At 53.4% G+C, this 24,800-nt stretch overlaps 1 protein-coding gene across 1 annotated transcript; it reads left to right on the top strand.

Annotated features, from left to right (window-relative positions):
- The first annotated feature begins 217 nt into the window (after positions 1–217).
- Positions 218–15,721, top strand: NMB (neuromedin B). Its single transcript, XM_084641894.1, is given in 4 exon segments — positions 218–298; positions 301–493; positions 7,089–7,300; positions 15,416–15,721. Coding segments are annotated over 4 exon segments (519 nt in total). The 5' UTR covers positions 218–232; the 3' UTR covers positions 15,464–15,721.
- The last annotated feature ends 9,079 nt before the right edge of the window (positions 15,722–24,800 follow it).

The raw sequence follows: 24,800 nt of genomic DNA, 5'->3' as shown, positions 1-24,800 counted from the left end.
GGAAGGGTCCCCCTGAAGGGTCCCCCTGGCCCGGGGTGGCCGGAACACGTGGCGGGATCCTCCGGGCCAGGGGCAGGCAGCTGGGCGCTGAGTCACCCCCTCCAGTCCCGCTCCCGGCCCTAGGCGTGGCCTGGGCAGGGGTTGGGCGCCCCCCGCCGCCGCCGCCGCCGTGCGCAAGGCGAGGGCTGCGGCTGCTCCCGGCCAGTCTCCGCCCCGCGGTGGGAGGCTTTAAATGGAGCAGCCCGGGAAGCCAGAGGCGACCAGCCCGGAGCACGAGTCGCCGCCGCCGCCACCGCTTCCCCGGCCCCAGGCGAAGCGTCCCCCGGAGCCCGGCGGGGAGCCATGGGCGCGCTGCCCGCCAGCCGGCTCCTGGGCTGCCTGCTGCTCCTCTCCTTCCTCTCGGCCGCCCCCGCCTACCGGCCGGACTTCGCCGAGCCGCGGGACCGAGCGGCCAGGATCAAAGTCAACCCCCGCGGCAACCTCTGGGCCACAGGTACCGTCCGCTGCCCCGCCGGGGCGCCGCTTCCCGCCCGCCCCGGCGCCTCCCGGCGGGGCGCCCCTGGGAAGCCGCCGGCGGCTTGCGCGATCGAAGGGGCTTTCGCGGATCCCGGCGGGGTCGGGCGGAGCAGCCCGGGGATTCCGGGGGCAGACGGCCCCGCTCCCCTCCCAGCTGCAGGCCGGCCACCGGGCGAAGCCACCCCTAGTCCGAGCCCGGGGGAGAGGGGAGCCGGGCCGGGGGGTGGAGGGTGTCAGCGGACCCCCAGAGCCAGCGGGCCGGGACCGGGGCGAGCTTGTCTGCGGCGAACCCCGCGCCGGTGTGGCCGGACAGGCAATGAGGGAGAGCCTTGGGCGGGGGCAGGTGAGCAGCCCAGCCCCAGCGGGGGACCCCCATGGCTCCGGCCCCGGTGCTGGGCGGGACTGGAGCTGCCCAGGAGCAAGGCTGGGCTGGGTGGGAAGAGCGGCTGCGAGCTGCCCCGAGGAGGGCCGGCCTGCGGGGCAGGGCTCCATTCCTGTCTCCGAGAGCGCACCTGGGCAAAGCATCTTGTCGTGGGGCCCTGGGTAACACGCCAAGGTGGGGCGCACGCCAGCGCACCAGAGCCGCTTCGGAGACTCTCCGGAGTGCCGCTGGCAGGAGCAGTGCGAGGGACTTGGCTGTGGGGGCTGGGAGCTGGCACCCCTCGGAGGCAGACTGGAGCAGCAGGTGAGCCGACCTCCGCTACAGGGCTCGGTCCACACCGTGTCTACGCCTGCCCTTCGGCTGGGTGATGGGGCGCGCTTTGCTTTGCATGGGCTGGCGGGGTTAATTCACTGCAGTGCCTTCCCAGCAAAGGAACCCGCACTTCTGGGCCAGGGGCTCTCTGGCCTGCAGAACTCCAAGGGCAAATGGGCCAAGGCCCAACGAGGTTCTGCCAAACTACTCGCTGCAGCTTGTGGGGGACTCCTGGTGCCAGGGAGGGCTGCCAGGAATTGGCGCATTTACCTGCAGAAATGTCCGAGTACCTCCGCGGCCAGAAATCAACAGCCAGAAGAAACCTAAAGCAAGAGAACAGGAGAGTGGGTGAGGAAGGGGGGGGAGAAAGGAGCATGGGGCAGGGCTTAGCCAGGGGCCATTATGCCTCCTGCAATAGGGAGACATTTCAAACTCAGCTCCTCAAAACAGACGCACATTTTAAGAGCGTAGGGTTAGCCCTCCCCTGAAGTCATCTACACCATTAAAATCCCCCCCTACCTGCCAAAGAAAAGATCCAAAAATAAGAGACCCAGCCATTAGGAGCCTATTTTGTGCAGGTCAGATGTAGCCTCTCCTTCGCATCCTCCTCTGTGTGATGTGGGGGTGGAGAAGGGTGAAAGGCAGGATTGAGAGAAGGCTCCTGAGGTTTCTGGAGCTGGGCTGGAGAGCAGGAGGAGAAGTGGGCAGATGCCGCCTGTCCGTCACCGTACAATGCCCACGCCCTTCCATTGCCCAGCACGGGCTGCCCCAACACTCTGTGCTGGCAGCTCCAGAGCCCTGGCATGCACTGCCTTGTCGCACACGTAGTGCTGAAAATGCTGGCCAGTCACAGTCTCGGGGGTAATAACTTGTGAGAGTCCCTGGGGCAAACTGGAAAAGTAACAGCGGTGCTATTAATCTTAATTCAGATACAGGAGAAGGTTGTGGCGCTCGACTGATCTGAGGGTTTGTCTACCCTGCAAGAAGAGGTGTGGACTTTGGGTCTCTGGGTGGCAGCTTGGGCTCTCAAGCCCACCTGATCCCCTGGGTCTGAGCTTGGGGCTAGCATGAGCAGCTGTCAGATCCACCGTATCCATACTGCTATTCTTAGCACACTAGCTGGAGCCCCACTAGCAGGAGTCTGTCTGCTTGAGCTGGGGGACTCGCTCCCAGATGCAATGTAAATACTCTTTTAGAAAAAGGAAAAGGAGTACTTGTGGCACCTTAGAGACTAACAAATTACTCCTTTTCTTTTTGCGAATACAGACGAACGCGCCTGCTACTCTGAGACCTACTCTTGGGTTGTGCTGCTAACCCAAATTAAAAGCCAAGTTTGTGTCTTCCCCGCTGTTTTAACCCGAGTTACCAATGTACCATTTTTGCAGTATAGACACACCCTAAATGGGAGAGATCACCTCCACAGAACTCCATCCACACACCTGCCCCCAGCGGAGTGACCACACATTCAACCAATGAAATGTCCGAAACATAATCCCAGAGGGGGAGGGTGGGAATATAGATAGATGATCAGCAGAACAACTGTCCTTGATTAACCAATGATTCTGGTGCCTGGACAATATTCCCTAGCTACTATTAGCTGATTGTCCCTTTTGTGGGTGCATGGCAAGATGGATTGTTCCAAATCCCTATAGCAGAGAGATGGCACCCACAATCCCAGACACAGGCAGCAAATTCCTCGGGCAGATTCTGCCTCGTGGTGAGTAGTATTGTGCTGTGGAGGCACCAAGGTCTACACTGAGCCAAATACTGGGAGATTAGACTGAGGATTTCAGAATGTCAGATGCAATCTGATATTAGAGAGACGTGGTGGTGGATGGGGGAATATCTTTTATTGGACCAACTTCTGTTGGTGAGAGAGACAAGCTATAGAGTCCTTCTATACACAAAGCCCTTCTTTGGGTCTGGGAAAGGTACCAGTGTTGTAGCAGTGTTCATCCCAGGATATCTGAGCAAACCTTTTCCAGACCCGAGGAAGAGCTCTGCATGGCTTGGAAGCTTGTCTCTCTCACCAACTGAAGTTGGTCCAATAAAAGATATTACCTCCCACACCTTGGCTTTCTAATATCCTGGGACTGACATGGCTACAACTAATTGCATGTAATAAAATATTGGTATTTTAAAATGCAAAGCAGAGCGCCTGTCCATTATTTTAAGGCAAAGCAGAGAGAAAGCAGAAGTACCTTCCAGATTGGCACTGCTCTGAGATAGAGGAAACCAAATCTATTTCTCAGCTACTCATGTTCAAAATCTAGTCTGGCACCTTGGGTACCACTGTGAAACTTGTCTGAATAGTGCTGCCTGAAGGGGAGTGAGCAAGCAAAAAGGTGGGTGTGTGGGAGAAAGCTGCTGTGAAGCTTCCCGCAGATGAGAAGCCGAGAATGGGGGTGGAGGACAGAGCTGAGGGGTCACTTAATCTGCTTGGCTAGGAGAGAAGCAAGGGAGCCCCTGGAGAACCAGTTTGACTAGTTACTGGAGTTGCCCTCCAGTAACCCCCCTCTGTGTGGCTTGCTGTGGAGCGAACCCCCAGAGGACATCTCTATCTCAGAATGGCAATGCCGGCTCCGTCCCAGAGCAATGCTCATCCTAGTTAAGGATGCAGCTGCTGTAACCCTGGGCACTGTGTGCCGGGGACCCTGCTAGTGGGGGGTGGGTGGTAGCATGAGAGAGTCCACTCGCCAGGCAGCAATGAATCCAGAATGTGTCCCCTCTGTGCTGCTGCTGCTCTGCCACCAGAGGGCTCCTTTCCCAGCCGGCCGAGGGAGAGGGACAGATCGCTCCATGCCCAGAGCAGAGGCTTCCAGAAAAGGAACAAATTCCCTTATGAACCCAGACCCAAGTGTGATCTGACTCCTCAGTCTGTGCCCCAGTGCTGCTTCCCTTCAGCCGGTCTCTTGCCATGGGAGGTGTGAAGGGCCTTTATGCTGCTTCTTTTCCTCCTTGCCCGTCTGAAGCCGGGGAGGGGAGGGGGGAGTCGGAAAGGCTCTGTGCAGCCTGCAGGAGCCCTCCCCAAATGAGAACTGCAGCGCTTTCCCCTGCTTGTGCTCCCTGCCCAGGTTTTCAAGCCCCCTGAGAGATGTCTCGGCACCTTTGTCTCCCTGTTACAGACCAGGCCTGGATCCCCCCGGTGGTTCAGAGATGCCCAGCACACAACCATATGTTGTGTAATCAGAATCTGCTGCCAGAAGCCCCCATGGCGTTAACCACTGGCACAGCATGCACTGGCTATTCAAGCTCCCATTTGTGGGGCCTTGTAATAACAGGCTCAGAATGAAGAGGGCCCCGGTCCTGAGCACTAAGGATCTGCACATGCCCCTGTGCTGTTTGTGCCCTGAAGGATGAGGGGTTTATGAAATGCTTGTTATCCACTAGGGTGATGAATCTGCTAGGCAGGAACGGCCCTTCCCATCAAGCTATGACCAGCCCCCAGGGCGGACATGTGGGTCTGTTCTGGGCAGAACCTGTGGGGAAGCAGCAGGGAGGACGGTGCCAATGAGACACTCCACTGACTTATCCCGGCCTGGAAACCTGCAAACTCCTCCTCGCTTCCAGCAGAGGCTGGGCTGGAGAGGCACCGGGCGGAGAGGCACTGGCCCTCTGGTGACTCAGATTCCAAGGCCAGAAGGGACGGTTCTGATTATTTTGCTGGATCTCCTGCACAGCACAGGCCAGAGACTTGCTCTACAGTAATCCCTAAAGCACATCTCAGAAAACCACCCAGTCTTGAATCAAAAGGCTGGGGAGCTTAAGAGCTGTGTCCAAAGGCCTGAGAGCCAGGCTGGGAAGCAGCCTGTCACTGGCAGGGGGGCTAGTGGTAGCCATGGTGGTGGATCCCAGGGGCAGCTTGCAAGCGGGGGTCCACGTGGATGAGTCTGAATGAGACTACAGGTGCTGGCCAAGGAGTCTGTAGGCCAGTGCATGGCTGCCTCTGGGAGAGGCCTGGAGCAGATACACTGGCACAAGATTTGACCTTCATATCCCTGTACTGAGCTGCCCTGGGGCTGGGCTGGGATTTGTTGTGGGTTCTGTTTATCATCTGTAGTTTGCAACTTGCAGCCATTGTGCCAGGGTCATTGCAGGATTTATTTCTGGCAGCCCAAGTTCAGCCCCCTTTGTTACTCGTCGGACTCCGAGGGTACAACTCCACTGCAAGTGCTACGGCAGCTACAGCACTGGATTGTCGCCACTTCCTGCAGTGACCGTTGATCCATCCCCTCGGAACCTGGGTGGAGGGAAGAATTCTTCCGTTGGCCACGTTGCAGAGGGCGTGACGTTTTTCACAGCCCTGAGCGAGGCCAACCGAAGTTTTAGGTGTAGACCGGGTCTGTGAGTGTTTATGGGAACTCATTGAGGGCTAGATCCTGAGGGGTCTGCTGCTTGGAGAGCCTGACTCCAAGCATATGCTACAGAACACCTGGGGGCTGGTGTCCCACTGGTCTCCTAGTCACACTGTGCACTGGGTCCGGTTACAGCTCAGGGTGAGCCTGACTGGGAAAACAGGCTATGATTTTGCAAGTGCACTGTCCATGCAACTTATAGCCCTTAAATTTCTAACTACTGATTGTGCATGCAAATCAGGTAGTTAGCACTGATGGCTATAAAACAGAGGTGGGCAAACTATGGCCCATGGGCCGCATCTGGCCCACCAGCCGTTTTAATCAGGCCCTCAAGTTCCCACTGGGGTCTGGCCCTGCTTTAGCCAGGGAGCAGGGTTGGGGGGCTACTCTGCACAGCTCCCGGAAGCAACAGCATGCCCTCCCCCTCTTCCCCCCGGCTCCAGCTTCTACACACTGGGGCAACCTGGGGCTCCACTTCATGCGCTGCCCCCGCAGCTCCCATTGGCCAGAAACCATGACCAATGGGAGCTGCAGGGCGGTGTGCAGCAGAGCCACCTGGCCACACCTCTGCATAGGAGCTGGAGTGGGGATATGTCACTGTTTCTGGGAGCTGCGTGTGGTAAGCACTGCCCAGAGTCTGCACCCCTGAGCCACCCCCTGTGCCCCAACCCCCTGCCCCAGCCCCAATCCTCCTCCTGCTCTCCAACCCCCTCGATGCCAGCCCAGAGCACCATCCTAGAGCCCACAACCCCCCCCCCACCCGCACGCATCCCTGCCCCCGTTACCCCAGCCTGTAGCCCCCTCCCGCACCCTGAACTCCTTTCTGGCTCCATGCCAGAGCCCACACCCCCAACCAGAGCCCTCAACCCCCTGCACCCCTGCACTCTGTGTCGTCTGCACAAGTGTCGTCTTGGCTGCCTTTCTCTGAACAGCTAAGCTATCTCGTAGGTTGTTATTTGGGTGGTTATTAAAGGTGAGCTGCCAAGATGTTTTTAGGGCTCTGGGAATCATCACTGTGGCTCAGATAGGGGGCCCTCTAGCCTGGTCTCCAGTCTCTGATGGGGCCAGCAGCAGCTGCTTCCAGGGAAGGCATAAGACCCATGTAGCGATGGATCTCTGGCCCCTAGGGAAAGTTCCCTTCAAACCCCCATAGTTACTGATCTTGAAAGCAAAACTTGTGGTTATTTCTGCTACTTACTGTGGTAACTCTGGATAGTTGTCACCCAGAGTTTCTAGTATTTCAAGAGGAACAAAGCATGTGGCCATTGTCATGTTCTTTTGCTAGCTCCCCCTCAGTTCCGCCTCCTTCAGCTAGAGGTGGGTTTCTGCTACAGTATCTTGCTTCTGAAAAATTCCAGTGCCATAGCAGCCACTGCTATATTGCGGATTTCGAAGGCTGCTTGGTGCTAGGGAGCTGTGGGACTTTTGCATCCAGGCCCCCTGCCAGAGCTTGAAATCTTCCCCGCCCCCACAACCATCTTGCCCATTCCCTGTTCTAATACACGTGCCCAATGTCATTTCAGGTCATTTCATGGGGAAGAAGAGCATTGCGGCCTCCCCGCTTCTGGAGTCTCCGGGAGATGCTGTAGCAAACTCCATCCCAGTGGCCTTCAGCCCAACGCTCCGAGCTGTCTTGAAGGACATGAAAGAGCTGCTTACCAGAGAGCTCCTGAAAATCCTCTTGCAAGAGAGACTAATAGATGAGAACCAAGGAAGATCTGATCTTCACAACCAGGTGACTACTGAGCAATGTGGTAGAGAGAGAGAGCTGAGAGAGAGGCTGCAGGGGAGTGCAGCAAGGAGCAGCACAGGGCCAAATCATCCTACCCCCCTGGGGCAGCCAGAGGAGGGGCCAAGGAGCCCCTCAAGGCTGGGCTGGAACAGTTTCCCTCACATCTGGGCTAAGGAGCCCACATAGGAGGCTAACCCCAGAGATCCAGAGGGAAGGAAACTCCTGTTTCCCAAGGGAGGCTATGCCTCTATTGACCCTGCCACCTCCATTGGAGCCAAGCTTGGGAGGGGCTCAGTGGGAGTAAAAGATGAAGCAGTGTTAACTCTGGCTTGGCAATGCTAATACCAGAAGCTGGGCTCCTGCTCCAGTCCCTCATGCCTCTGCCACCAAACCCCTGTGGGGCACTGACCCTGCAGAGCGCCAGTGGAAGAGCTCGGCCCGGCACAGCGCGTGGCTAGGATAAATGCTGGAGCTGGAGCTTCTTCGCCCTCCACAGCCCATGGGCAGATGCCCAGGATCTCTGTCCCCTCTGCTCATGGAGCAGTGGGGATGGTCTGAGCCATAGCTCTTATAAGGGAAAAGTCTGTAGTCACTTAGCCCTTGCCACCGCAGGGCTGATCCTTTCAGTATCCTCTGGAGTGATAGCACAGGGGCATCTCCCACACATGGGAGTGGCAAGGTCCCTCCGACATCTCTGGTGCTGGGAACCCTGCATGCAGGCTGGGTAAAGTAGGTAAATTGGGGGGGAGCAGGGGGATTCAGTGAGGAGCAACACAATCAGGACAGTAGGAAGGCATGATAACAGATGGCTCAGAATCACCTGCCTGCTCCATCGCATTGTGGTGCTCCAGTGACATAAAATGCCCGTACGCCCGGCTTAGCTGGCTGGTGAGCATCAGCCGAGCACAGCAGGGAATGCAGCCTATATTACGGAGGCACTGGTCACACCTGACAGCTGCTGGCGAAGCCGAGTTACGCACTTCAAGCAGGGATTCATGCACTTAGTCACATACAAAGGACACAGTGGGTTGTACCCCCCGGCCAGTACTTGCTCTTTGGACACCATGAATGCCCTGCAGTGATGCCAAATGAATGAAAACATCTGAATTTGGTTTTAAACACCAGTTTGATCTAATCTGGGCCCACAGCTACAGATGCATCTCAATCGTGATGGCACGGCTACTGCCTGGCGTCACTCCGGGGCAGACCTTCCGCAGTTTCCTGCCCTACCTGTGCATCTCCCACTGCAGCCTCTTGGAATTCTGGGAAGTTTGTCCTGAATGCTGCCTGTCCGAAAGCTGTAATGCTGACCTGGTTTTTAACCTTAACTTCTTGGGGTGGCTCGTGGCCGGCAGTGTGAGTTCACACAGAGGCTGGGTGTTCCGTTAGCAGTGACTGACATGCCAGGCAGGTGGAGATCTGGCCTCTCTCTGTGCTTCATACAGTTCCACACCGAGTGGCCTGTGTTTGTGGCAACTGTTCGGCCAGCCCCAGGGGGGACAGAATGCGCTGTGAATGGCTGAGGTGGAGTGACAGGAGCTACAGAGACTCAGCCTGGGAGGGAAGCCGGTTCCAGGCTGGGAACAGGTGTCCTGGTCGTTCCTTGATGGCTAGTGCCCCGTGCTCCCCCCACAGCTCCCCACAAACATTGGGGGTGGAAACATGCATCAGCCCCCCCCAGTATTTCCGGTGTGGGGGCACTAGCCCCCTGGGTCTGCTGCTCCTGCCCAGCTCCCAGTCCTGAGCTGTCACCCCCAATGGGTCCTTTCTGAAACCTGCCTTTCTTTCTCTGGGTCCATCACTGGATTATTTTCACCCACTGTAGTGCAAACAATTATTTAAAAGGGACAAAACTTCTGGTAGGCCAAAGTGATACTAGTCAGGCCAGCCAATGATTTACTGGACTCAAGAGTGCAGTGCAGGCACACAGCCTGGCTGATTAAAAACAGTAAAAAGACTTACCCAGTTTTATTCTCTCAGAATTAGGTTACATTCTCATTGCAGGAAGCAAAGGGAATCCTATGGTCATTCTAAGGCAAATTATCTGCACTGGAGGTCTGTGTGGTGTGGCACAACCAAATGCATTCAGACTAATCAACCCCATTTAGGTAGCATCTTACTCCTGCTTGTTCCTCTTGATGAGGAGCTCAAAGACTGAACAAAGTCCTGTCTCTTTCCTGAAGAGTGATGCAAACTACCAGCTGCTAATTTACTGATTTGTGCTGGTAGGTCTGCTGGGTTGCTCTGAGTCAGTCTCTCTCTGAGAAATAGTCTCACCTGAACCAATTGCTAGCCACCCTTCACAATGTGCTGGATCCTGCTAATGGCCAAACTGCCTGATTGGCCCTGGCCCAAATACATGGCAATGCAGAGAGGCTCAAGCCCTCCTTTAATGCCCCTGTGTACGCTGCACTGGCCATCGGGGGTCAGTACAAAGGGGCTTCACCATCTCCGACCCTTTGGGTGCTATATGCCCCAGGGGACAAAACTAGGGAGCAATCCTTGTACTTCCAAGAGCATAGGGACTGCAGCTGTAGCTGGCCCTTCCGTAGGGTGCACGAGGGTTGAGGGAAGGCTTCTTGTGCCTGCAAACACCTTGCCTTCACTGAGAGAAAAGGAATGTTTTTAGCATGCATCAGGTAACATGTTAAAACCTTCATGTAAACAGGACATGTATTTTAACTCGTGAGCTAGGTGGGGTCAACCATAGGGGGCTCAACATAGGGTTTACCATGACCAGCTAACGTGTTAAAAGCGCCCTTTTTCTCCTAGCATAGATGTGGCCTGCCCTAAATCAACCACCTGCTCTTCCTCCCACGCTCATTTCCTTTTGTGTAACAGATGAACTCCCTTTCACAGCACTTATCCCATTCAGCCTCACCCCTGCCTGTCTGTAGAGCTGCCTGTGGTAGGGGGTTGTCTCCAATGGGCCCCTTGCCTTGGAGCTGGAACAGCGCTGCATCTCCTGGGGTACAGCAGAGTTCCCTCAGGGCTCCTGGGGAGGTGAGGCTGTTCTCTTAGGAAGGGGCTGGGGAAGAGAGAGACATGGCTGGTGTAGACTCCTGGGTACCGCAGAAGCTGGGTACTGCTTGCAGCTGTGGATCAGCGCTAGGAACTCTTTGAACCTGGGTGATCTGTTCGCACTGACACACATTCTGCTGGAGCTGCTCAGCACAGGAACGGTCTCTGGCCTTGTCTGGACTAGAGAACTGAACCAGTGGCAAATGAGCTGGTGGAGAGCCTTGGTGTCAGCACACACCAGCTATTGTGTGCACAGGCCACTGGGCACCTATCCCATGCAGCCCAGCACAGCTCCTGGGAGCAGTGCCTTTGGATACTTTGGAATTTGCCTATGGGAATTGTGGGTGAAAAGGCCCAGCTCCCATAATCTGGGGGATGCTCCTGTGTAGCCCTTTGGCACAGGTACCTTTTCCTAGACCTTTTCTGAACTTAGAAGCCAGTATGAATGCTTGAAGGAGAGGTTTCTGCTCGAGGCTTTCAAGGGCAGGCTGAGGTATCTGTGGTGAGAGAGTGGGGGATGTGCCAGCTGAGAGCCAGAGCCTGAAACAAGCAGCTCCCAGATTTCATCCTGCAGTGGTTCCGCGCCCAGCACTGTCCAGGTGGAGGGCTGCATGCTGCAGGGCCCAGAGCTTGAGCACGGACTGATGAGACCAAGTTCTGAAGATGGGGGAGCAGTGGCAGCAAAACTTCAGGGTGAGGGAGGAGGCTTTCTTTGTGCCCTGTGATTGCCACGTGGAGCACGAGGCTGGGGGAAAGAGTGGGGGGCTGCAACCAGGCAGCGGAGGCTGTGGCTGTGGGTGGAGGGCGTGGGGAAGGTCTGACCCATGGCAGGAGAGGATCAGCAGGCAGGGGAGAGTCCTGTGGAGCTCTGATAAGATCTGGTGCAGTAACAGGTTGGGGACTGGGGTGGGATTTGATGAGGGGTATGAGGTGATCATGGCCATTGGGAAGGAAGACGATCCTAGCAGCTGCACTTTGTCTGGATGGATAAAACAGGTCCAGGTGCACACTCAGCAGGTGCGTGTAGGAGACTGCCAGCAGGAGGGAGCTGGCTGAGCCATGCTGACTGCTCCGTGTCTATTGCAGCAATGATCCGATCTGCCTGCTGCAAGTCTGAGCATGTGCTCCAGCAAGGTGAACAAACTGCCAATGCTCAGTGGAGAGCCAGGGCCGCTCGCCCTGCTTACAAGGGGGAATGTTTGGCAGGGAGTAGGGCTGTGCGTCTGATCAAGGGCGGGCTGTCACCGCCTCACCCCCTTGGTTCAGACCAATGGGTCTCAATAGGTGCAGCTGGCACAGTGTGAACAGCTGGGGCAATTAGCCCATCACTTCCCAGTTCCTGTAACTGTTGAGCTCCTGCTCTGCTCAGTATGTCAGGGCTGGCTCTGGATTTACAGGCTTTCTGGAGGGCATTCTCTGCAGCCTATTTTGGCCTTCCCAGTTCTTTTGCCTTCGTTTGCACAGGCTCAGATTCAGTGCACAGTTCCTCCTAGGGGTCAGTGAGCTCTTTAACTCTTGGCTAGTCTCCGTTTAGCTCCCTGGGGTGGAGGTGCCAGCCCTGGATGCTCCCTCATGGTGTGCCCCAGCACTGCATTAGATCTGCCTCAGTGCTCCTAAGGGTTATGGCTGGGGCTCAGCCTCTGGCCCAGGCCCTGCGAGCGTTCAACCCCTTCCAGGTGGGGTGGGGGGGCAGAGTCCCCAAGTCAAAGTGCAAGAGACTCTTTGGCTCCACTGGGCACAGCTTTCAGCCTCTTTCTTTCAGATGAACCCCAGCTACCAAGGCTGCCTTAACCTCCACCCCATGGTGCCAGGTAACCAGTCACGTGCACACTGCTGCCAGGCCTACCCTCAGTCAGCTCCTGGCCTCACCCAGGCTTCTTGCACGACCTGGGAATGGCCTGTGTCCTCTCCTTCCCTGGCCCCCCTCTCCGGCTGAGCTGGTTCTCCCCTTCCCACTACCCTCCCCAAGCCTGCCAGCGCTGGCAAGTGACATGGGGTGGGGCTCATGCATCCTGCAGCGGCTCCATAACTGTGAGGGGTTCACACGCCTCTCGCACTTCCCGGTCTAATTTCTACCCTTCTCGGCACTCTGCCTCTTGCTGGCAAATAGTTACAGCCTCATCCCAGCACTTCCCTTGGATGTGGCCAACTGTCCCTGCTGCCCCCTGTTATTGCAATGTGATACTGAGGGATTCTACTTAACCTGCCCGAATTTGCTTAAATTGCCCCTTCCCAGCTGGCTGCCCCTCCCCCCAGTCTCAATACCTCCCTTTGTGTGCGCCTGCGCCCCCCACTCCATTCCTCCTATGAATGGGGGATGGGAGTTAGTTCTGTAGGTGGTTGTAGGGAGCATCCTATTTCTCATTGCCTCTCCCCCCATGCAATGGGAACCAAGGGCTTGTCCACACACTGTGTTACTAGAGCAGCAGAGGGTTATGTGGACCGAGGCCTGGCACATTACATACAGCTTGCCACACCGTGACTGGCCAGGGACACCCCACCGCAGGCACTGAAAGTTCCCTCAACAGGAGCATGATTCACTGCCTGTCGATAGGTCTTTTGCACTTCACACAGCTCCTGTCATGTGCAGGAACCATCTGGGCCCAGTGGGGTCCAAATAATGGTGTTACTCACTGTGTGTAATGTGCCAGGCCCAGGTCTGTGCTCCCGCTGCTGCTCTAGCAGGGTGCTGGTGGCCTTTGAACCATACACCACAGTGAGGACCACTGGAGGGCTCACACCCTATTTAAAGGGATAGTCCCCAGTTCCTATGCACTGCAGGGATTCTTTGGCTGACAGCACCAAGAGGAGCCTCTCCAGGGCCATGCACATGGCATCCTTGGTGGAAGTGCCTAGGCTCTGGAACTCTGCCATGGGAGATAAGGAGCGGCCTGAGTCTTGTCCCCTTTAAGGATGAAACTGACGCTTCTCCCCCTCAGTATCGGCCTGATGACATTTCTTCTGGAGATGGGATAATCACTCTCACTGTAGGGGCGTAAGTGACCGAGGGCAGGAGAATGGCAGTAGTGAACATAAATCACGTCCATCTAACTATGAAAATTCCATACACAAAACTTTGTGTAACAGGGCATAAGGGTGCGGGAGTATGGTGGCCCTGTGTGCACCCTGAAATGCAGAGACTCCTGTTAGCTGACCCCCAACATGCACGCAGCACAATTCCACGGCCAGTGACGGCGTCACAGGAAATGTCATTCTACCTCTGACTGGTAAGGGAGCTGCTGCACATGGCACAATGAGTCTCCATGCTATGATGCCCAAGCTGGGGCTTCCTTGCCAATGTCACACAAATGGCACACACTCAAGGGAAGGCTTAGAACTGCCTATGCACAGTGGTAATGATGCATAGGCAAATGGTAGGGGCATGGAAAAAGTTCCATACTACAAGAGCGGGGAAGGATTGGGACTGTTTACTTGAGAAGGGACAAGGAAGAGGGGCTAACAGCAAATGACTGGTAGAGAGATCACACACTGCTATTCACCCTGCCTCATTATAGAAGAACAAGGGCTTGTTCAGTGAAATTGAAAGGCAGCACATTTAAAATTGATTAATCCTTTTTTCACACAGTCCACAAGATGCCATTGAGGCCAAGAGAGTAGCAGGATTCACAAAAGGCCTGAGCATTTCTGTGGATAATGAAAATATCCTGAATTACAACAGTAAGGATTGAACATAAAATACCAAGGGCCTGGTTCTGTGCTGCACTCCGGTCCCTTTGTGTTGCTTTGGTGGCATAAAAAGACTGTGAAGCAACCAGATCTGACCAGCCTCACCAAGGGGGGAGCTCTCAGCTGTAGCAAATCTGCTGTATCCAGCTCCTACAACTGCTCCCTGCCTGGTATAGGGGGTGTGTCAGGAGGAGGGGAGTGCTGGCACACTCCAGTATGCTGCAGCTGGCAGACAGCCCCTTGGACCCATGGTCAAGTGAGGTAAGTTAGAGCAGCTCCTAGGCTGCTCCAGTCTGTCAGGGCTGGTGCAGATGCACCATGAACTGTAACCAGCTTCCTGTTGCCTTTTTTTCTCTCCTGTGCTGGGTGGATCTAGTGCAGGAGAGAGTCTGGGCCCAACCATCTTGGCAGGGATCCACTTACTTCAGGGCTTGAGGTACCTCTAACTCCAGGGGACTCAAGGGAAGCAGTCCCTGGGGCAGATCATCCCACATTTGCTTACTTCATGGGCTGTCATCTTCCTGAGAAGGTGCTGGTCCATCAGGATGCTGGGCTAGCAGGGCCCCATGTCCATTCTGAGCCGGCAGTTCCTGTGTTCCCATAAAGCTGTGTTGAAATAATGGGCTTGTATCTGACGGGCACGTTAGACTGTCCTTGCAGGTGAAGTATTCTGAGCAATGGTAATAGAGACACTGCAAAGCTCTGGGTAGGTCCTGGCTATTCATGACCAGCAGGGAGGTGTTGCTGGCTCGGTGGTGGAGAGCCAGAGATGCAGGCAGGCAGCAAGCTTTGCAAAATGCTGTACGTACATCTGTAGCATTGTAAAAACTCCCTCTGGGTTTGTTTTCACCTTGTCCCCAGTCCCTGTGCGATGTGATTGGCCTCCCTGTCAGTTACTGGGCAGTCCGTGCCTGGCCAACCCTAGCTCTAGGCTTTTCCTGTGCCAGCTGTCCCTGAAATCCGACCCATGCATCTGCCATCACGTCATGGCAGGATATTCTATCAGTGTGAAAGTCACTCCTAACGTGGGAGCCCAAGTCACAGTGACATCTGGGTGGGTTGGGGAGATGGAATCCATCCCCCAGCCTGGATCCGCAGAGCAGCCCCCCTGCATCTCTAGCCTATGGGCTGCAATGCTGGCCACAGTCACACTGCCCCATTTGTGAGTTGGGGCCAATGGATCTGTGAAAACTCTTCTTTCCTGGCACATCCCGACCAGCCCCTCACCGCTCTTGTGCTGCCTGGGATTGGGATATGCTGGCACAGGAACCCTCCATGGGGCTGGATAAGTGGATAAGCTGCCCCTGTAGAGGGCTTAAGGGACTGCCAGGGACTCATGCTGCCCGTAGCCCTGGGTGAGTTATACCTGCAGCTGTTGCGTGGGGACCCATACTGTTGCTCTCATTTCAGGAGACAGGATTGGTAATGAAGGCGCTGGAGAAATACCTTTCAAACTGAAGAAGGGACGAAGGTGCCGTGTACATAGACTACCGAGTCCAGCATCAGGAAGGCCTGGCTGGTTTGTAGTAAACACCGGGGAATGTTTGAATTATGGTTCTGTGGAGCTACATCACCCTTATGATTTAGTATTACTGTAATATTGTGAATATTGACCATCTGTATGAAGAAAGCCCCAAAGCGCTGACTGTATATTTCCCTTGCGTTTTCTGCATTACTGCTGAGGTCAAAGAGCCCTTGTGAATAAAACCAACTCTCTGTATAGCACGTGCGAGCGCTTCCTTTGCAGTCAGCACAGGCCAGCGTTTAGGGAGCGGGGTGATTTGTTTCTTGGGACCTGAGTCTGCTATGCACAGTGCGACTGATGGGCAGGGTGGGATGCAGCAGAGGGGGGGTTGCAGCTGAATGTGTGAGGGCTGAGAGAGTCTTACTGAATGTTGCAGGGAGGCTGCCGCAGAGGGTGGGAGTGAGGGGCTCAGTGAATGTGGCTGAGGGGGTGGAGCAGGCACGGGTGTGTTTGCTGCAGGCTGTGGTGAAGGCCGTGCAGCAGAGGAGCGATGAGCTGTGAGGATATATGGGGATGGGGTTCCCCAGGAGTTGTGTGTTTGGGGCTGATGCATGTGGCATATATTCCTCCTCCCTGGCACAGCCGCCCTCCCAGAAATCATTCCTCAGGGATCTCCATGATCCCTTCTCTGAGCAACCTGCTCCTAAGATATCCCACCCCCAGGCCGCTGATCCCTGGGCCCTTAAGACACTGGTATCTTCCCTCACTCAGGCCCTGCTACCAGCCTGCTTATTTGTCCCCTTCAACTGAGTGTTGAGAGCCACTATAGCTGGCACAGAACAGCAGTCATGAGTGAAAGAAGAAAACACCACTCTGGGGCAGCATTCAGAAAAAGAAAGAAAGCAAAGGAAGCTTTTCTAAGTAGGAAGGAGCTCTCCTGAGATACATAGACACAAATGTTCACGGTGAGCCTTCCGGCCCCAGTGAGGATGTGAGTAGTGAGGAGATGCCTGATCTTCCAGTTAGTCAGAGTGCAGGTGACCTGGCAGCTACTGCAGCATCCATATCTCCATCTCAAATGGATGTAACCATGCACATTCCTGAAGAAAAGTGTAGATGAGAGAAGAGTGTGGTGGAGGCGCAAGAAACAGCAGCTGCTGAGTTTAGTTCCTTAAGTCTAGACAATCCAGGACTGTGGACTTGAGCAGTAGGCTGAGGGACTTCCTTGTACTTCATGGGCCACAGCAAGTGAAAAATAGAAGTGTTCATCCAACACATTACTGGTGTGAAATCCCCAATGGTGACAAAGTGGAGAGGCCATGGCTTATATACTCAAAACCCCAGAATGCTGCATACTGTTTTTGTTGCAAACTCTTCCAGTCTAATGTTCCAGCCACATTGGGTTCTACAGGAACAAAGGACTGGAAAAATCTGACTAGAAATCTGGCATGCCATGAGAAGGCAGCAAATCACTAGAGATCATTCCATAGGTGGAAAGAGCTTGAGATGAGACTAAGGTTAAAGGTCACCATAGATGATCAGCATCAAGAGAAGATTGCATCAGGGTCTCTTTACTGGCAAAAAGTTCTGAAAAGGCTCGTTGCCGTTGTGAGAATGCTTGCTACCCAAAACCGAGCACTGCATGGCACTTCAGATCAGCTGTATGTGCCAAACAATGGAAACTTCCTTAAAATTGTGGAGCTGATGACTGAGTTTGATGCTGTACTCCAGGAGCATCTAAGAAGAGTCACCACCCAAGAAATGTACACACACCACTACCTTGGAAAAACAATTCAAAATGAGATCATACAGTTACTGGCAACAAAAGTCAAACAGAAGATTGTGGCAGATCTGAAGTCAGCAAGATATTACTCTGTTATTCTGGATTGCACCCCTGACATCAGCCATACGGAACAAATTGCTTTAATGGTGCATTTTGTAACAACAGAACCTAGTGAAAATGTCCCTGCAATGGTGACTGTCAGAGCATTTTCTAGAATTTATTGACGTTGATGATACTACAGGAGCTGGTATGACAAATGTGCTTCTTAAAAAGCCAGAAGATACGGGAATTGCGATAGCTGACATGAGAGGTGCCAACATGAGAGGAAAGAACAGAGGAGTGCAGACACGGATCCGAGATTTAAACCCTCGAGCTTTTTTTGTCCCAGGCAGTTCTCATTCATTGAACTTGGTGGTCAGTGATGCAGCATCAGCTTCTAGTGAAGCTTCTGAATTTTTTAATGTAATTCAAAGTATCTATGTATTTTTCTCTGCATCAACTCATTGATGGCAGATTTTGAAGCAACATCTGGGAACATCCTCTCTGACACTGAAACCACTGAGTGCCACACAATGGGAAAGTCGAGTGGAGGTGATAAAACCTATCAAACACCGAATTGGAAAGATCGATGATGCCATAGTTGCCATTATGGAGGATAATGCTATGACAGGAACTGTTCATGGGAGAACAGTGGCAGAGGGAAATGGAATCACCAGAAATATAAATAACTTCAAATTTCTGTGTGCTTAGTGTTGTGGCATGACATGCTGTTTGAAATAAATGTTATAAGCAAGAGACTCCAAGGAGTTGACCTTGATATATCTAGAGCAATGGAACAACTGGACAAAGCAAAGTCCTACCTACAGTCTTACCAGTCAGATGAGGGATTTCAAAACGTTCTAAAGAGTTCATAGAAGTTGGCAGAGGAACTTCACGCTGAAGCTATTTTCCCACCCATTCAAGAATACAAGAGTCACCAAAGAAGAAGACAGTTTGGTTACAAGGCACGGGATAATCCCATAAGAGACCCCAAACAACAATTCAAAGTTGAATTCTTTAACCAGGTGCTAGATTGTGCAATACAGTCAGATGAAGAACGTTTCATGCAGCTCAAGGAACTCAGCAGTATATTTGGGATGTTGTATGATATTCCAGAACTCCTCACTATACCTGAAGAAGACCTACACCAGCAACGCAGAGCACTAGAGACAGTGTTGACACATGATGACATGCACGATATTGATGCGAGTGATTTAGGTGATGAACTGAAAGCCCTTTCAAGATGCATTTCAGCAGGATCAACTCCAAAGGCTGTTCTGGAATATATGTGCACAAATAAGATGACCACCCTCTTTCCATATGCTTTTGTTGCTCTGCACATACTTCCTGTAACAGTTGCCAGTGGAGAACGCAGCTTCTCCAAGCTGAAGATAATAAAAACACATCTACGCTCCACAATGACACAGGAGAGGCTGGTCGGCCTTGCAACCATCTCAATAGAGCATGAGCTGGCCCAGACTATGAACCTTCAGGAAGCAGTTCAAATCCTTGCAACCAAGAAGGCACGGAAAGCACCACTTTGATTATTGAAACAGATAAAAATACCAGTGTTTCCTGTGCAGACAAGAAAAGTTACATTTGCTGTCCAGGCGTTTGAAAGTTAAGTGTTACTTAAAGTTTCCGAACAAGACATTTTAAGTTGTTAGTTCTCCTTTATTGGGGTAGGTAGCAGAGCAGTACCATGAGAGGAGTAGAATGGGAAGAAGGCAGAATTGAGACCTTTCAAAGTTTTGGCCCAAGCGGGGGGGCATGGGGGCGTCATTTGAGCTCCCTGCCTGAGGTGCCAAAATTTTATGGGCCAGCCCTGCGTAGGTACTTACAGACTGTGATCGAATCACCCCCTAATCTTCTCTTTGTTAAGATAAATAGATTGGGCTCCTTGAGTCTATCACTAGAAGGCAGGTTTTCCAGTCCTCTAATCGTTCTCGTGGCTGTTCTCCGAACCCTCTTCAATTTATCACTGTAGAATCGTGGGCACTAGAGCTGGACACAGGATTCCTGCAGCAGTGGCACCAGTGACAAACACAGAGGTAAAATAATTTCTCTACTGCTACTTGAGCTTCCCCTGTTTATGCATCCCAGGAGCACGTTGGCTCTCTTGACCACAGCGTCACACTGGGAGCTCATGTTGAGCGGATTATCCACCACAACCCCAACATTTTTTTCAGAATCCCTGCTTCCTTGGCTAGAGCTCCCCATCCTGCAGGGATGACCTACGTTCTTTGTTTCTAGATGTAAACATTTACATTTAGCCATATTAAAATGCATATTGTTTATTTCTGCCCAGTTTATCAAGTGATCCGGCTCGCTCTGAATCACTGACGTGTCTTCTTCCTTATTTACTGCTCCTCCAATTTTTATGTGACCTGTAAACGTGATCAGTGATGATTTTATGTTTTATTCCAGATCATTGATAAAAAGTAGTGAAGGGCCAAAACCCAATCCCTGCAGAGACCCTCCTGGAAACACACCTGTTTGATGACCATTCCCTATCAGTTAGCCAGTTTTTAATCCATTTAATGTGTGTCCTGTTAATTTTATTTTGTTCTAGTTTTTCAGTCAAAATGTTTGGTACCAAGTCAAATGACTTACAGAAGTCTAAATATCTTATGTCCACATTATTCCTTTTATCAACCAAAGTTGCAATATCTTCATAAAAAGATATCAAGTTAGTTTGACAAGATCTGTTTTCCATAAACCCATCTTCATTTGCACTAATTACATCACCCTCCTTTAATTCTTTATTGATCGAGTCCCTTCATTACCTTGCCCCAGGTAGACATCAGGCTGACAGGCCTATAAACAGGGTCATTCCCTTTACTCTTTTTAAAAACTGGCACGTTTGCTTTCTTCCAGTCTTCTGGAGCTTCCCCACTGCTCCAGGACAATGAAAACAAACATTAATGGTCAGGAGGGGGGCACTCCCTGCACACAAGGTGACCAGTGCGGCGACGAGTGCACGACTCGTCTTGGTAGCCATGTTATACAAACTCCCCCCACTTTGCCATGGCCAGTTCCCCTCTTCCCGAGCACTTATTGTATAAACTGTTCCCATCTGCCCTGCCAGCTCCCTTTGGTCCCTGGTCAGACCATTCCCAAGAGCTGCCCCATCTGTTACCTCCCCCACTACCTTCTTCTGCCTCAAATGTCCCTTCCCCCAACCTATGACCTTGGGTTGAGAGAAAAGAGCGGGAAGACCTGCAGTTGAGCAGAAGACCCTTTCCTAGCTGCCCTAGGTGCTATAGTTTCTGGAGTCACCTTCCATCCAGCAGAGGAGCTGGGGGGTGTCCGGCAGCTCAGCGGGTGGGCTAGGAAGGGGTGGGGAAGTGTCCTCATGCCGGGATGTCAGCAGAGTAGGCCCAGGACTGCTAGTTTTGCTGTCCCTACCCCCGCACCCAAAAAGTCCAAGTGCAAAAAAAAAAAAAAAAAGTCAAGCACAATTCTTATGTAACCCCCCCAAGGATTTGGTGCCTCAAATGCAAAGATTTGGCTGCCCTGGTTGCCTGCCCCTGCAGCAGGGTTCTGCTCTGTGCAGGGTTTTCCTTCCATTAGGTTGTCAAAAATTGTTCTTGCCTTCAGTGCTCCTTTATCCTACACCTGCCACATCACAGCCTGGTGGTCAGGGACCCAGGTATGGAGGTGGCCAGTTTACATGGCTGTAGCCAGCCTGCCCTTTGTGGCAGCATAACACGGCCGTCCCAGGATCGCGTTCTCGGGGTGATACATGAAACACGGGCACTGACTCAATGAGCTGTACCTCCTTGCAGGCAACAAAAAAACAGCAGGTGGCAGCAGCTACAGAAACTGGGTTTAAAACCCTGGGGAACCCACATGGCTGTGAAACAAAGTGAGTGCCTAGCCCCCTGGATGACCCTGAAAGGGAAATGCCTCAGGGCATCAATTCCTGCGTCCATTGGTGTGAACCCTGCAACAGAACAGCCCTGGGGCAAGGGACAAAGGCCACATCAGAGTTCAAGCTGGAAACACAGCGGGCAAGTGATCATGCGGTGTGAGGGCAGTTCTGGGTCTGTCTGGCTGTTCAAGGTCTGAGTGGAGCACAGATCCCTCTGCCCTCTAGGGGACTAGGATCCTGCAAGCCTGGATCTGGTCCTAGGAGTGCAACTGTTCACTGGGCAGGAGGCCTCCCTGACCTGCCCGTGGTAATTGTGAGCACTGACAGGGACTCGGAGTCCAGCAGTGTGTGTGTTCAGACTGTTCCTCCCCCAGTGAAGCTCCTTGCATGAGGTTGGCGAGCTCTGCCTCCATAGTCCCATTCTGCCCCTGGCTGAATACCATCCCCAGGGCACCCCAGCCTCACATGGTTTAAAGGTAAGTACAGCCATGTGCTGCTGGAACGCAAACACTCCCTTACAGCAACCAGCTCCCAGGCCTCTGGCTGAGATGGGTCCAGACAGCTGAGATGTCCGGGGGGGGGGCACTTGGTAAAAGAAAGGGGTGCGCAGAACATTCAAGACAAACAAAACTCACCTCCATGCAGTGTACCCAAAGGCGCTGACCTCAGCTTGCAGCCTTACACTGGGGTCTCGGTTGTTCTCTTTTCCACTGTCCTGGGAGGAGATGGGGCCAGGCAAGTCTGGGAAGAGTCCCATGGCTCACAGCCCTTCAGCTCACAGCCAGGGCTCTGCATGGTCTAGGGTTGCAACGCTAGTGATTGTAGTGCATCTCGCGATAGTGGTTTTTCTAAATTCCACAGCTTCTGCCGCCCAGTGACCGCACGACCAGCTCAGCGTGTGTTACAAAGTGGTACATTTCCAGTCCTCGCTGGTGCAGAGAAAAACTGGAACACGTGTCTCAGCTGTAGCCTAAAGGCTCACCACCCAGAAGGCAAAGAGCCCAATGGTTATTTACCTTTTAAAACCTCCTGCTTGTTAAGCCAAGCTCCTGTGTTTGGGGCCTGACTCAGGACTGCTAGACGCCTGGTGCTGGTGGCAGTAAGTTTTTACAGGTGGAAACGAGGGGCTGGCAGGAGCACTTGCTAACAAGCACCCATTGGGCTGGCCTGGCCCTTTGCCACGTGGACGGGGGAGTTCTGTTAGCTTGCCCAGTGGGAAGTGGCCTGTGTCTGCGGAGGAAGCAGACTTGGGCAGCAAAACACCCAGTTTTAAGCAGCAGGAAAATATTCTTTGTTCTCATAAAACTAAGCACAAATATTTGCGGAGATGCCACTGCACAGAAACTCTGGCCCCTGGCAAAGTGCCCTGCAGACAGAGTGGCTCTGCACATCGCTGGCCCATCTGCTTGGCCCCATCCTCCCCGTTTGCTGCAGGAAGCAGCTTATATGTTCACCCGCTGGCTGGCTGTGGTACTTACCCTGGTGGTAGCTGGGCATTTCTCCCACACACTGATAGAGGTAGCTTCACCATGCTGCAGCTGATCAGCCCTGCACAGGTAGGGCACCCCAGGGCCTGTGCTTCCCTGTGCATCAATGCGGGAGATGCAGATGGACAGACTGGCTTCATATCTGGGTCCTTTTGCCTTCTCTCTTAATGTCCTGCGTAGTGGTGGGAGAAATGGGCCTAGTCCTGTTTCTTGATCCACAGACAGGTTTGTGCCAAGCTCTTGATCTTTGCCACTGGGGGGGCAGTGCAGCTGAACACGCCAATCTCCCGCACCTTGGGAAGAGGGGAAAGGCAGATGCAATTTGTCCTTGCTCGTCTCTCCCTCTCCTCTCTTCTGCAAGATTTTGGAGGATTGGGGAATCCAAAGGGAAGAGAAATCAAGCCTCTGATCTCTCGGTGTCCCTGCAATGTGAATTGTTTCCTGCTGTTTCCTAAGGCCCAGAGGGTTTTGGTAGCTCTGTTTGCTCGAGGGGAGCAGCTGGGGTCACTGGGTCAGAGCAGAGAGTGAACCAACTCTGGCATCTTCCACAAAGGAAGATGGAGATAGAGAAGCTCCTGTGGTGAGATGATGGCCAGGGAGCAGTTGACATGCCAGAGAGGACAGACCAGCTTCAGGAGCATCTCCAAGCTGGCGTGTCTGTCCTGCTCTTACGGCAAGTCAAGGGATGTGAAATGAGCCCTGGCCGCCGAGGAGGAGGCTCTCCTCTAGCACCCTGTGTGTGTGTACTCACACGTGGGAAGAGTGCTGGCCTGCCCAGTGTTGCATCATGGTCCTACCTCCCATAAGCCCTAAGGCCTGGTCTACAGTATGTGGTTATTTTGGAATTAGCTGAGTTATCTCGAAATAGCACTGGTTCCATCCACACGACGAAACCAGTTTTTTCGATTTAAAGGGCTCTTTACTCCGATTTCTGTACTGCACCTCGGCAAGTGGAGTAGCGCTAAAATCGAGATCGCAGTTCCGGGTTACAGGTACTGTGGACACAATTCGACAATATTGGCCTCCGGGAGCTATCCCAGAATGCTCCCTTGTGACCACTCTGGACAACACTCTGAACTCTGATGCACTAGCCAGGTAGGCAGTAAAAGCCCTGGGAACTTTTGAATTTCCTGTTTGGTCACCATCAGCACAGTTCACCATCCCAGGCAACCATGCAGAGTCCAACATCTCAAGAGACCACGCAGTCCCGGATTCGCAGACGAGCTCCAGCATGGTCCGAACGGGGGGTACTGGATCTCATTGCACGCTGGGGAGATGAATCTGTTATGGCAGAACTATGTTCCAAAAAAAAGAATGCAAAAACATATGCTAAAGTTTCCAGGGCCATGACAGAAAGAGGCTACTCCAGGGACACAGAACAGTGTTGTACAAAAATCAAGGAGCTCAGGCAAGCTTACCAAAAAGCCAGGGAGGCAAATGGGCACTCTGGGTCACAACCGCATACATGCCGCTTCTACTGTGAGCTGCATGCAATTATGGGGGGTGATGACACCACTGTCCGTGGATACCTGCAAGGGGGGAGTAGCATGGAGCAAGGAGGATGAGTTTTTGGAGGATGAAGAGGAAGAGGAGGAGGACAGTGCACAGGCGACAAGTGGGGATCTGCTTTCCCCCCAGCCAGGAACTATTCTTAACGCTGGAGCCAATAGCTTCCCCCTACTCCCAAAGTGTGCTCCTGGGCCATGACCCTGGAGAAGGCACTTCTGGTGAGTGAGAGCTTGATCGGAGCCACTTGGTGGGGGTCGGGGGAAACCCAGCCGTGCTGGGCTGTTTGTATTTAGTTTAAAGGGCTCATCCCTGCTCAGAGCCCCATTGGAGCCCCGCGGTGTGTGTGTGTGTGTGGCGGCGGGGGGGAGGGTGTTGTGTGAATCGATCATCCCAGAGAGCCCTCAGGCTGCCTGCAAGCTGAATTCTGTTGCCTGGCTGCTGCCTGCAAGCTGAATTCTGTTGCCTGGCTGCTGCCTGCAAGCTGAATTCAGTGGTCTGGCTGCATGTGATGGCTTACTCACACCGAAGTGGCAGGCACTTCAGTATAAGAGGCGAAATGAGACCTTGTACAGAAAGAACTTGTTCTGTGTACTATGAATTGCCTGTTTCACTGAGAAACAGTGTCCCCTTTGTTCTCT

The sequence above is a fragment of the Lepidochelys olivacea genome, assembly GCF_965140295.1.
Source record: "Lepidochelys olivacea isolate rLepOli2 genome assembly, chromosome: 10".
NCBI lineage: Eukaryota > Metazoa > Chordata > Testudines > Cheloniidae > Lepidochelys > Lepidochelys olivacea.
Note: the sequence above shows the minus strand (reverse complement) of the source record. Positions and strands in the feature narration are given on the sequence as shown.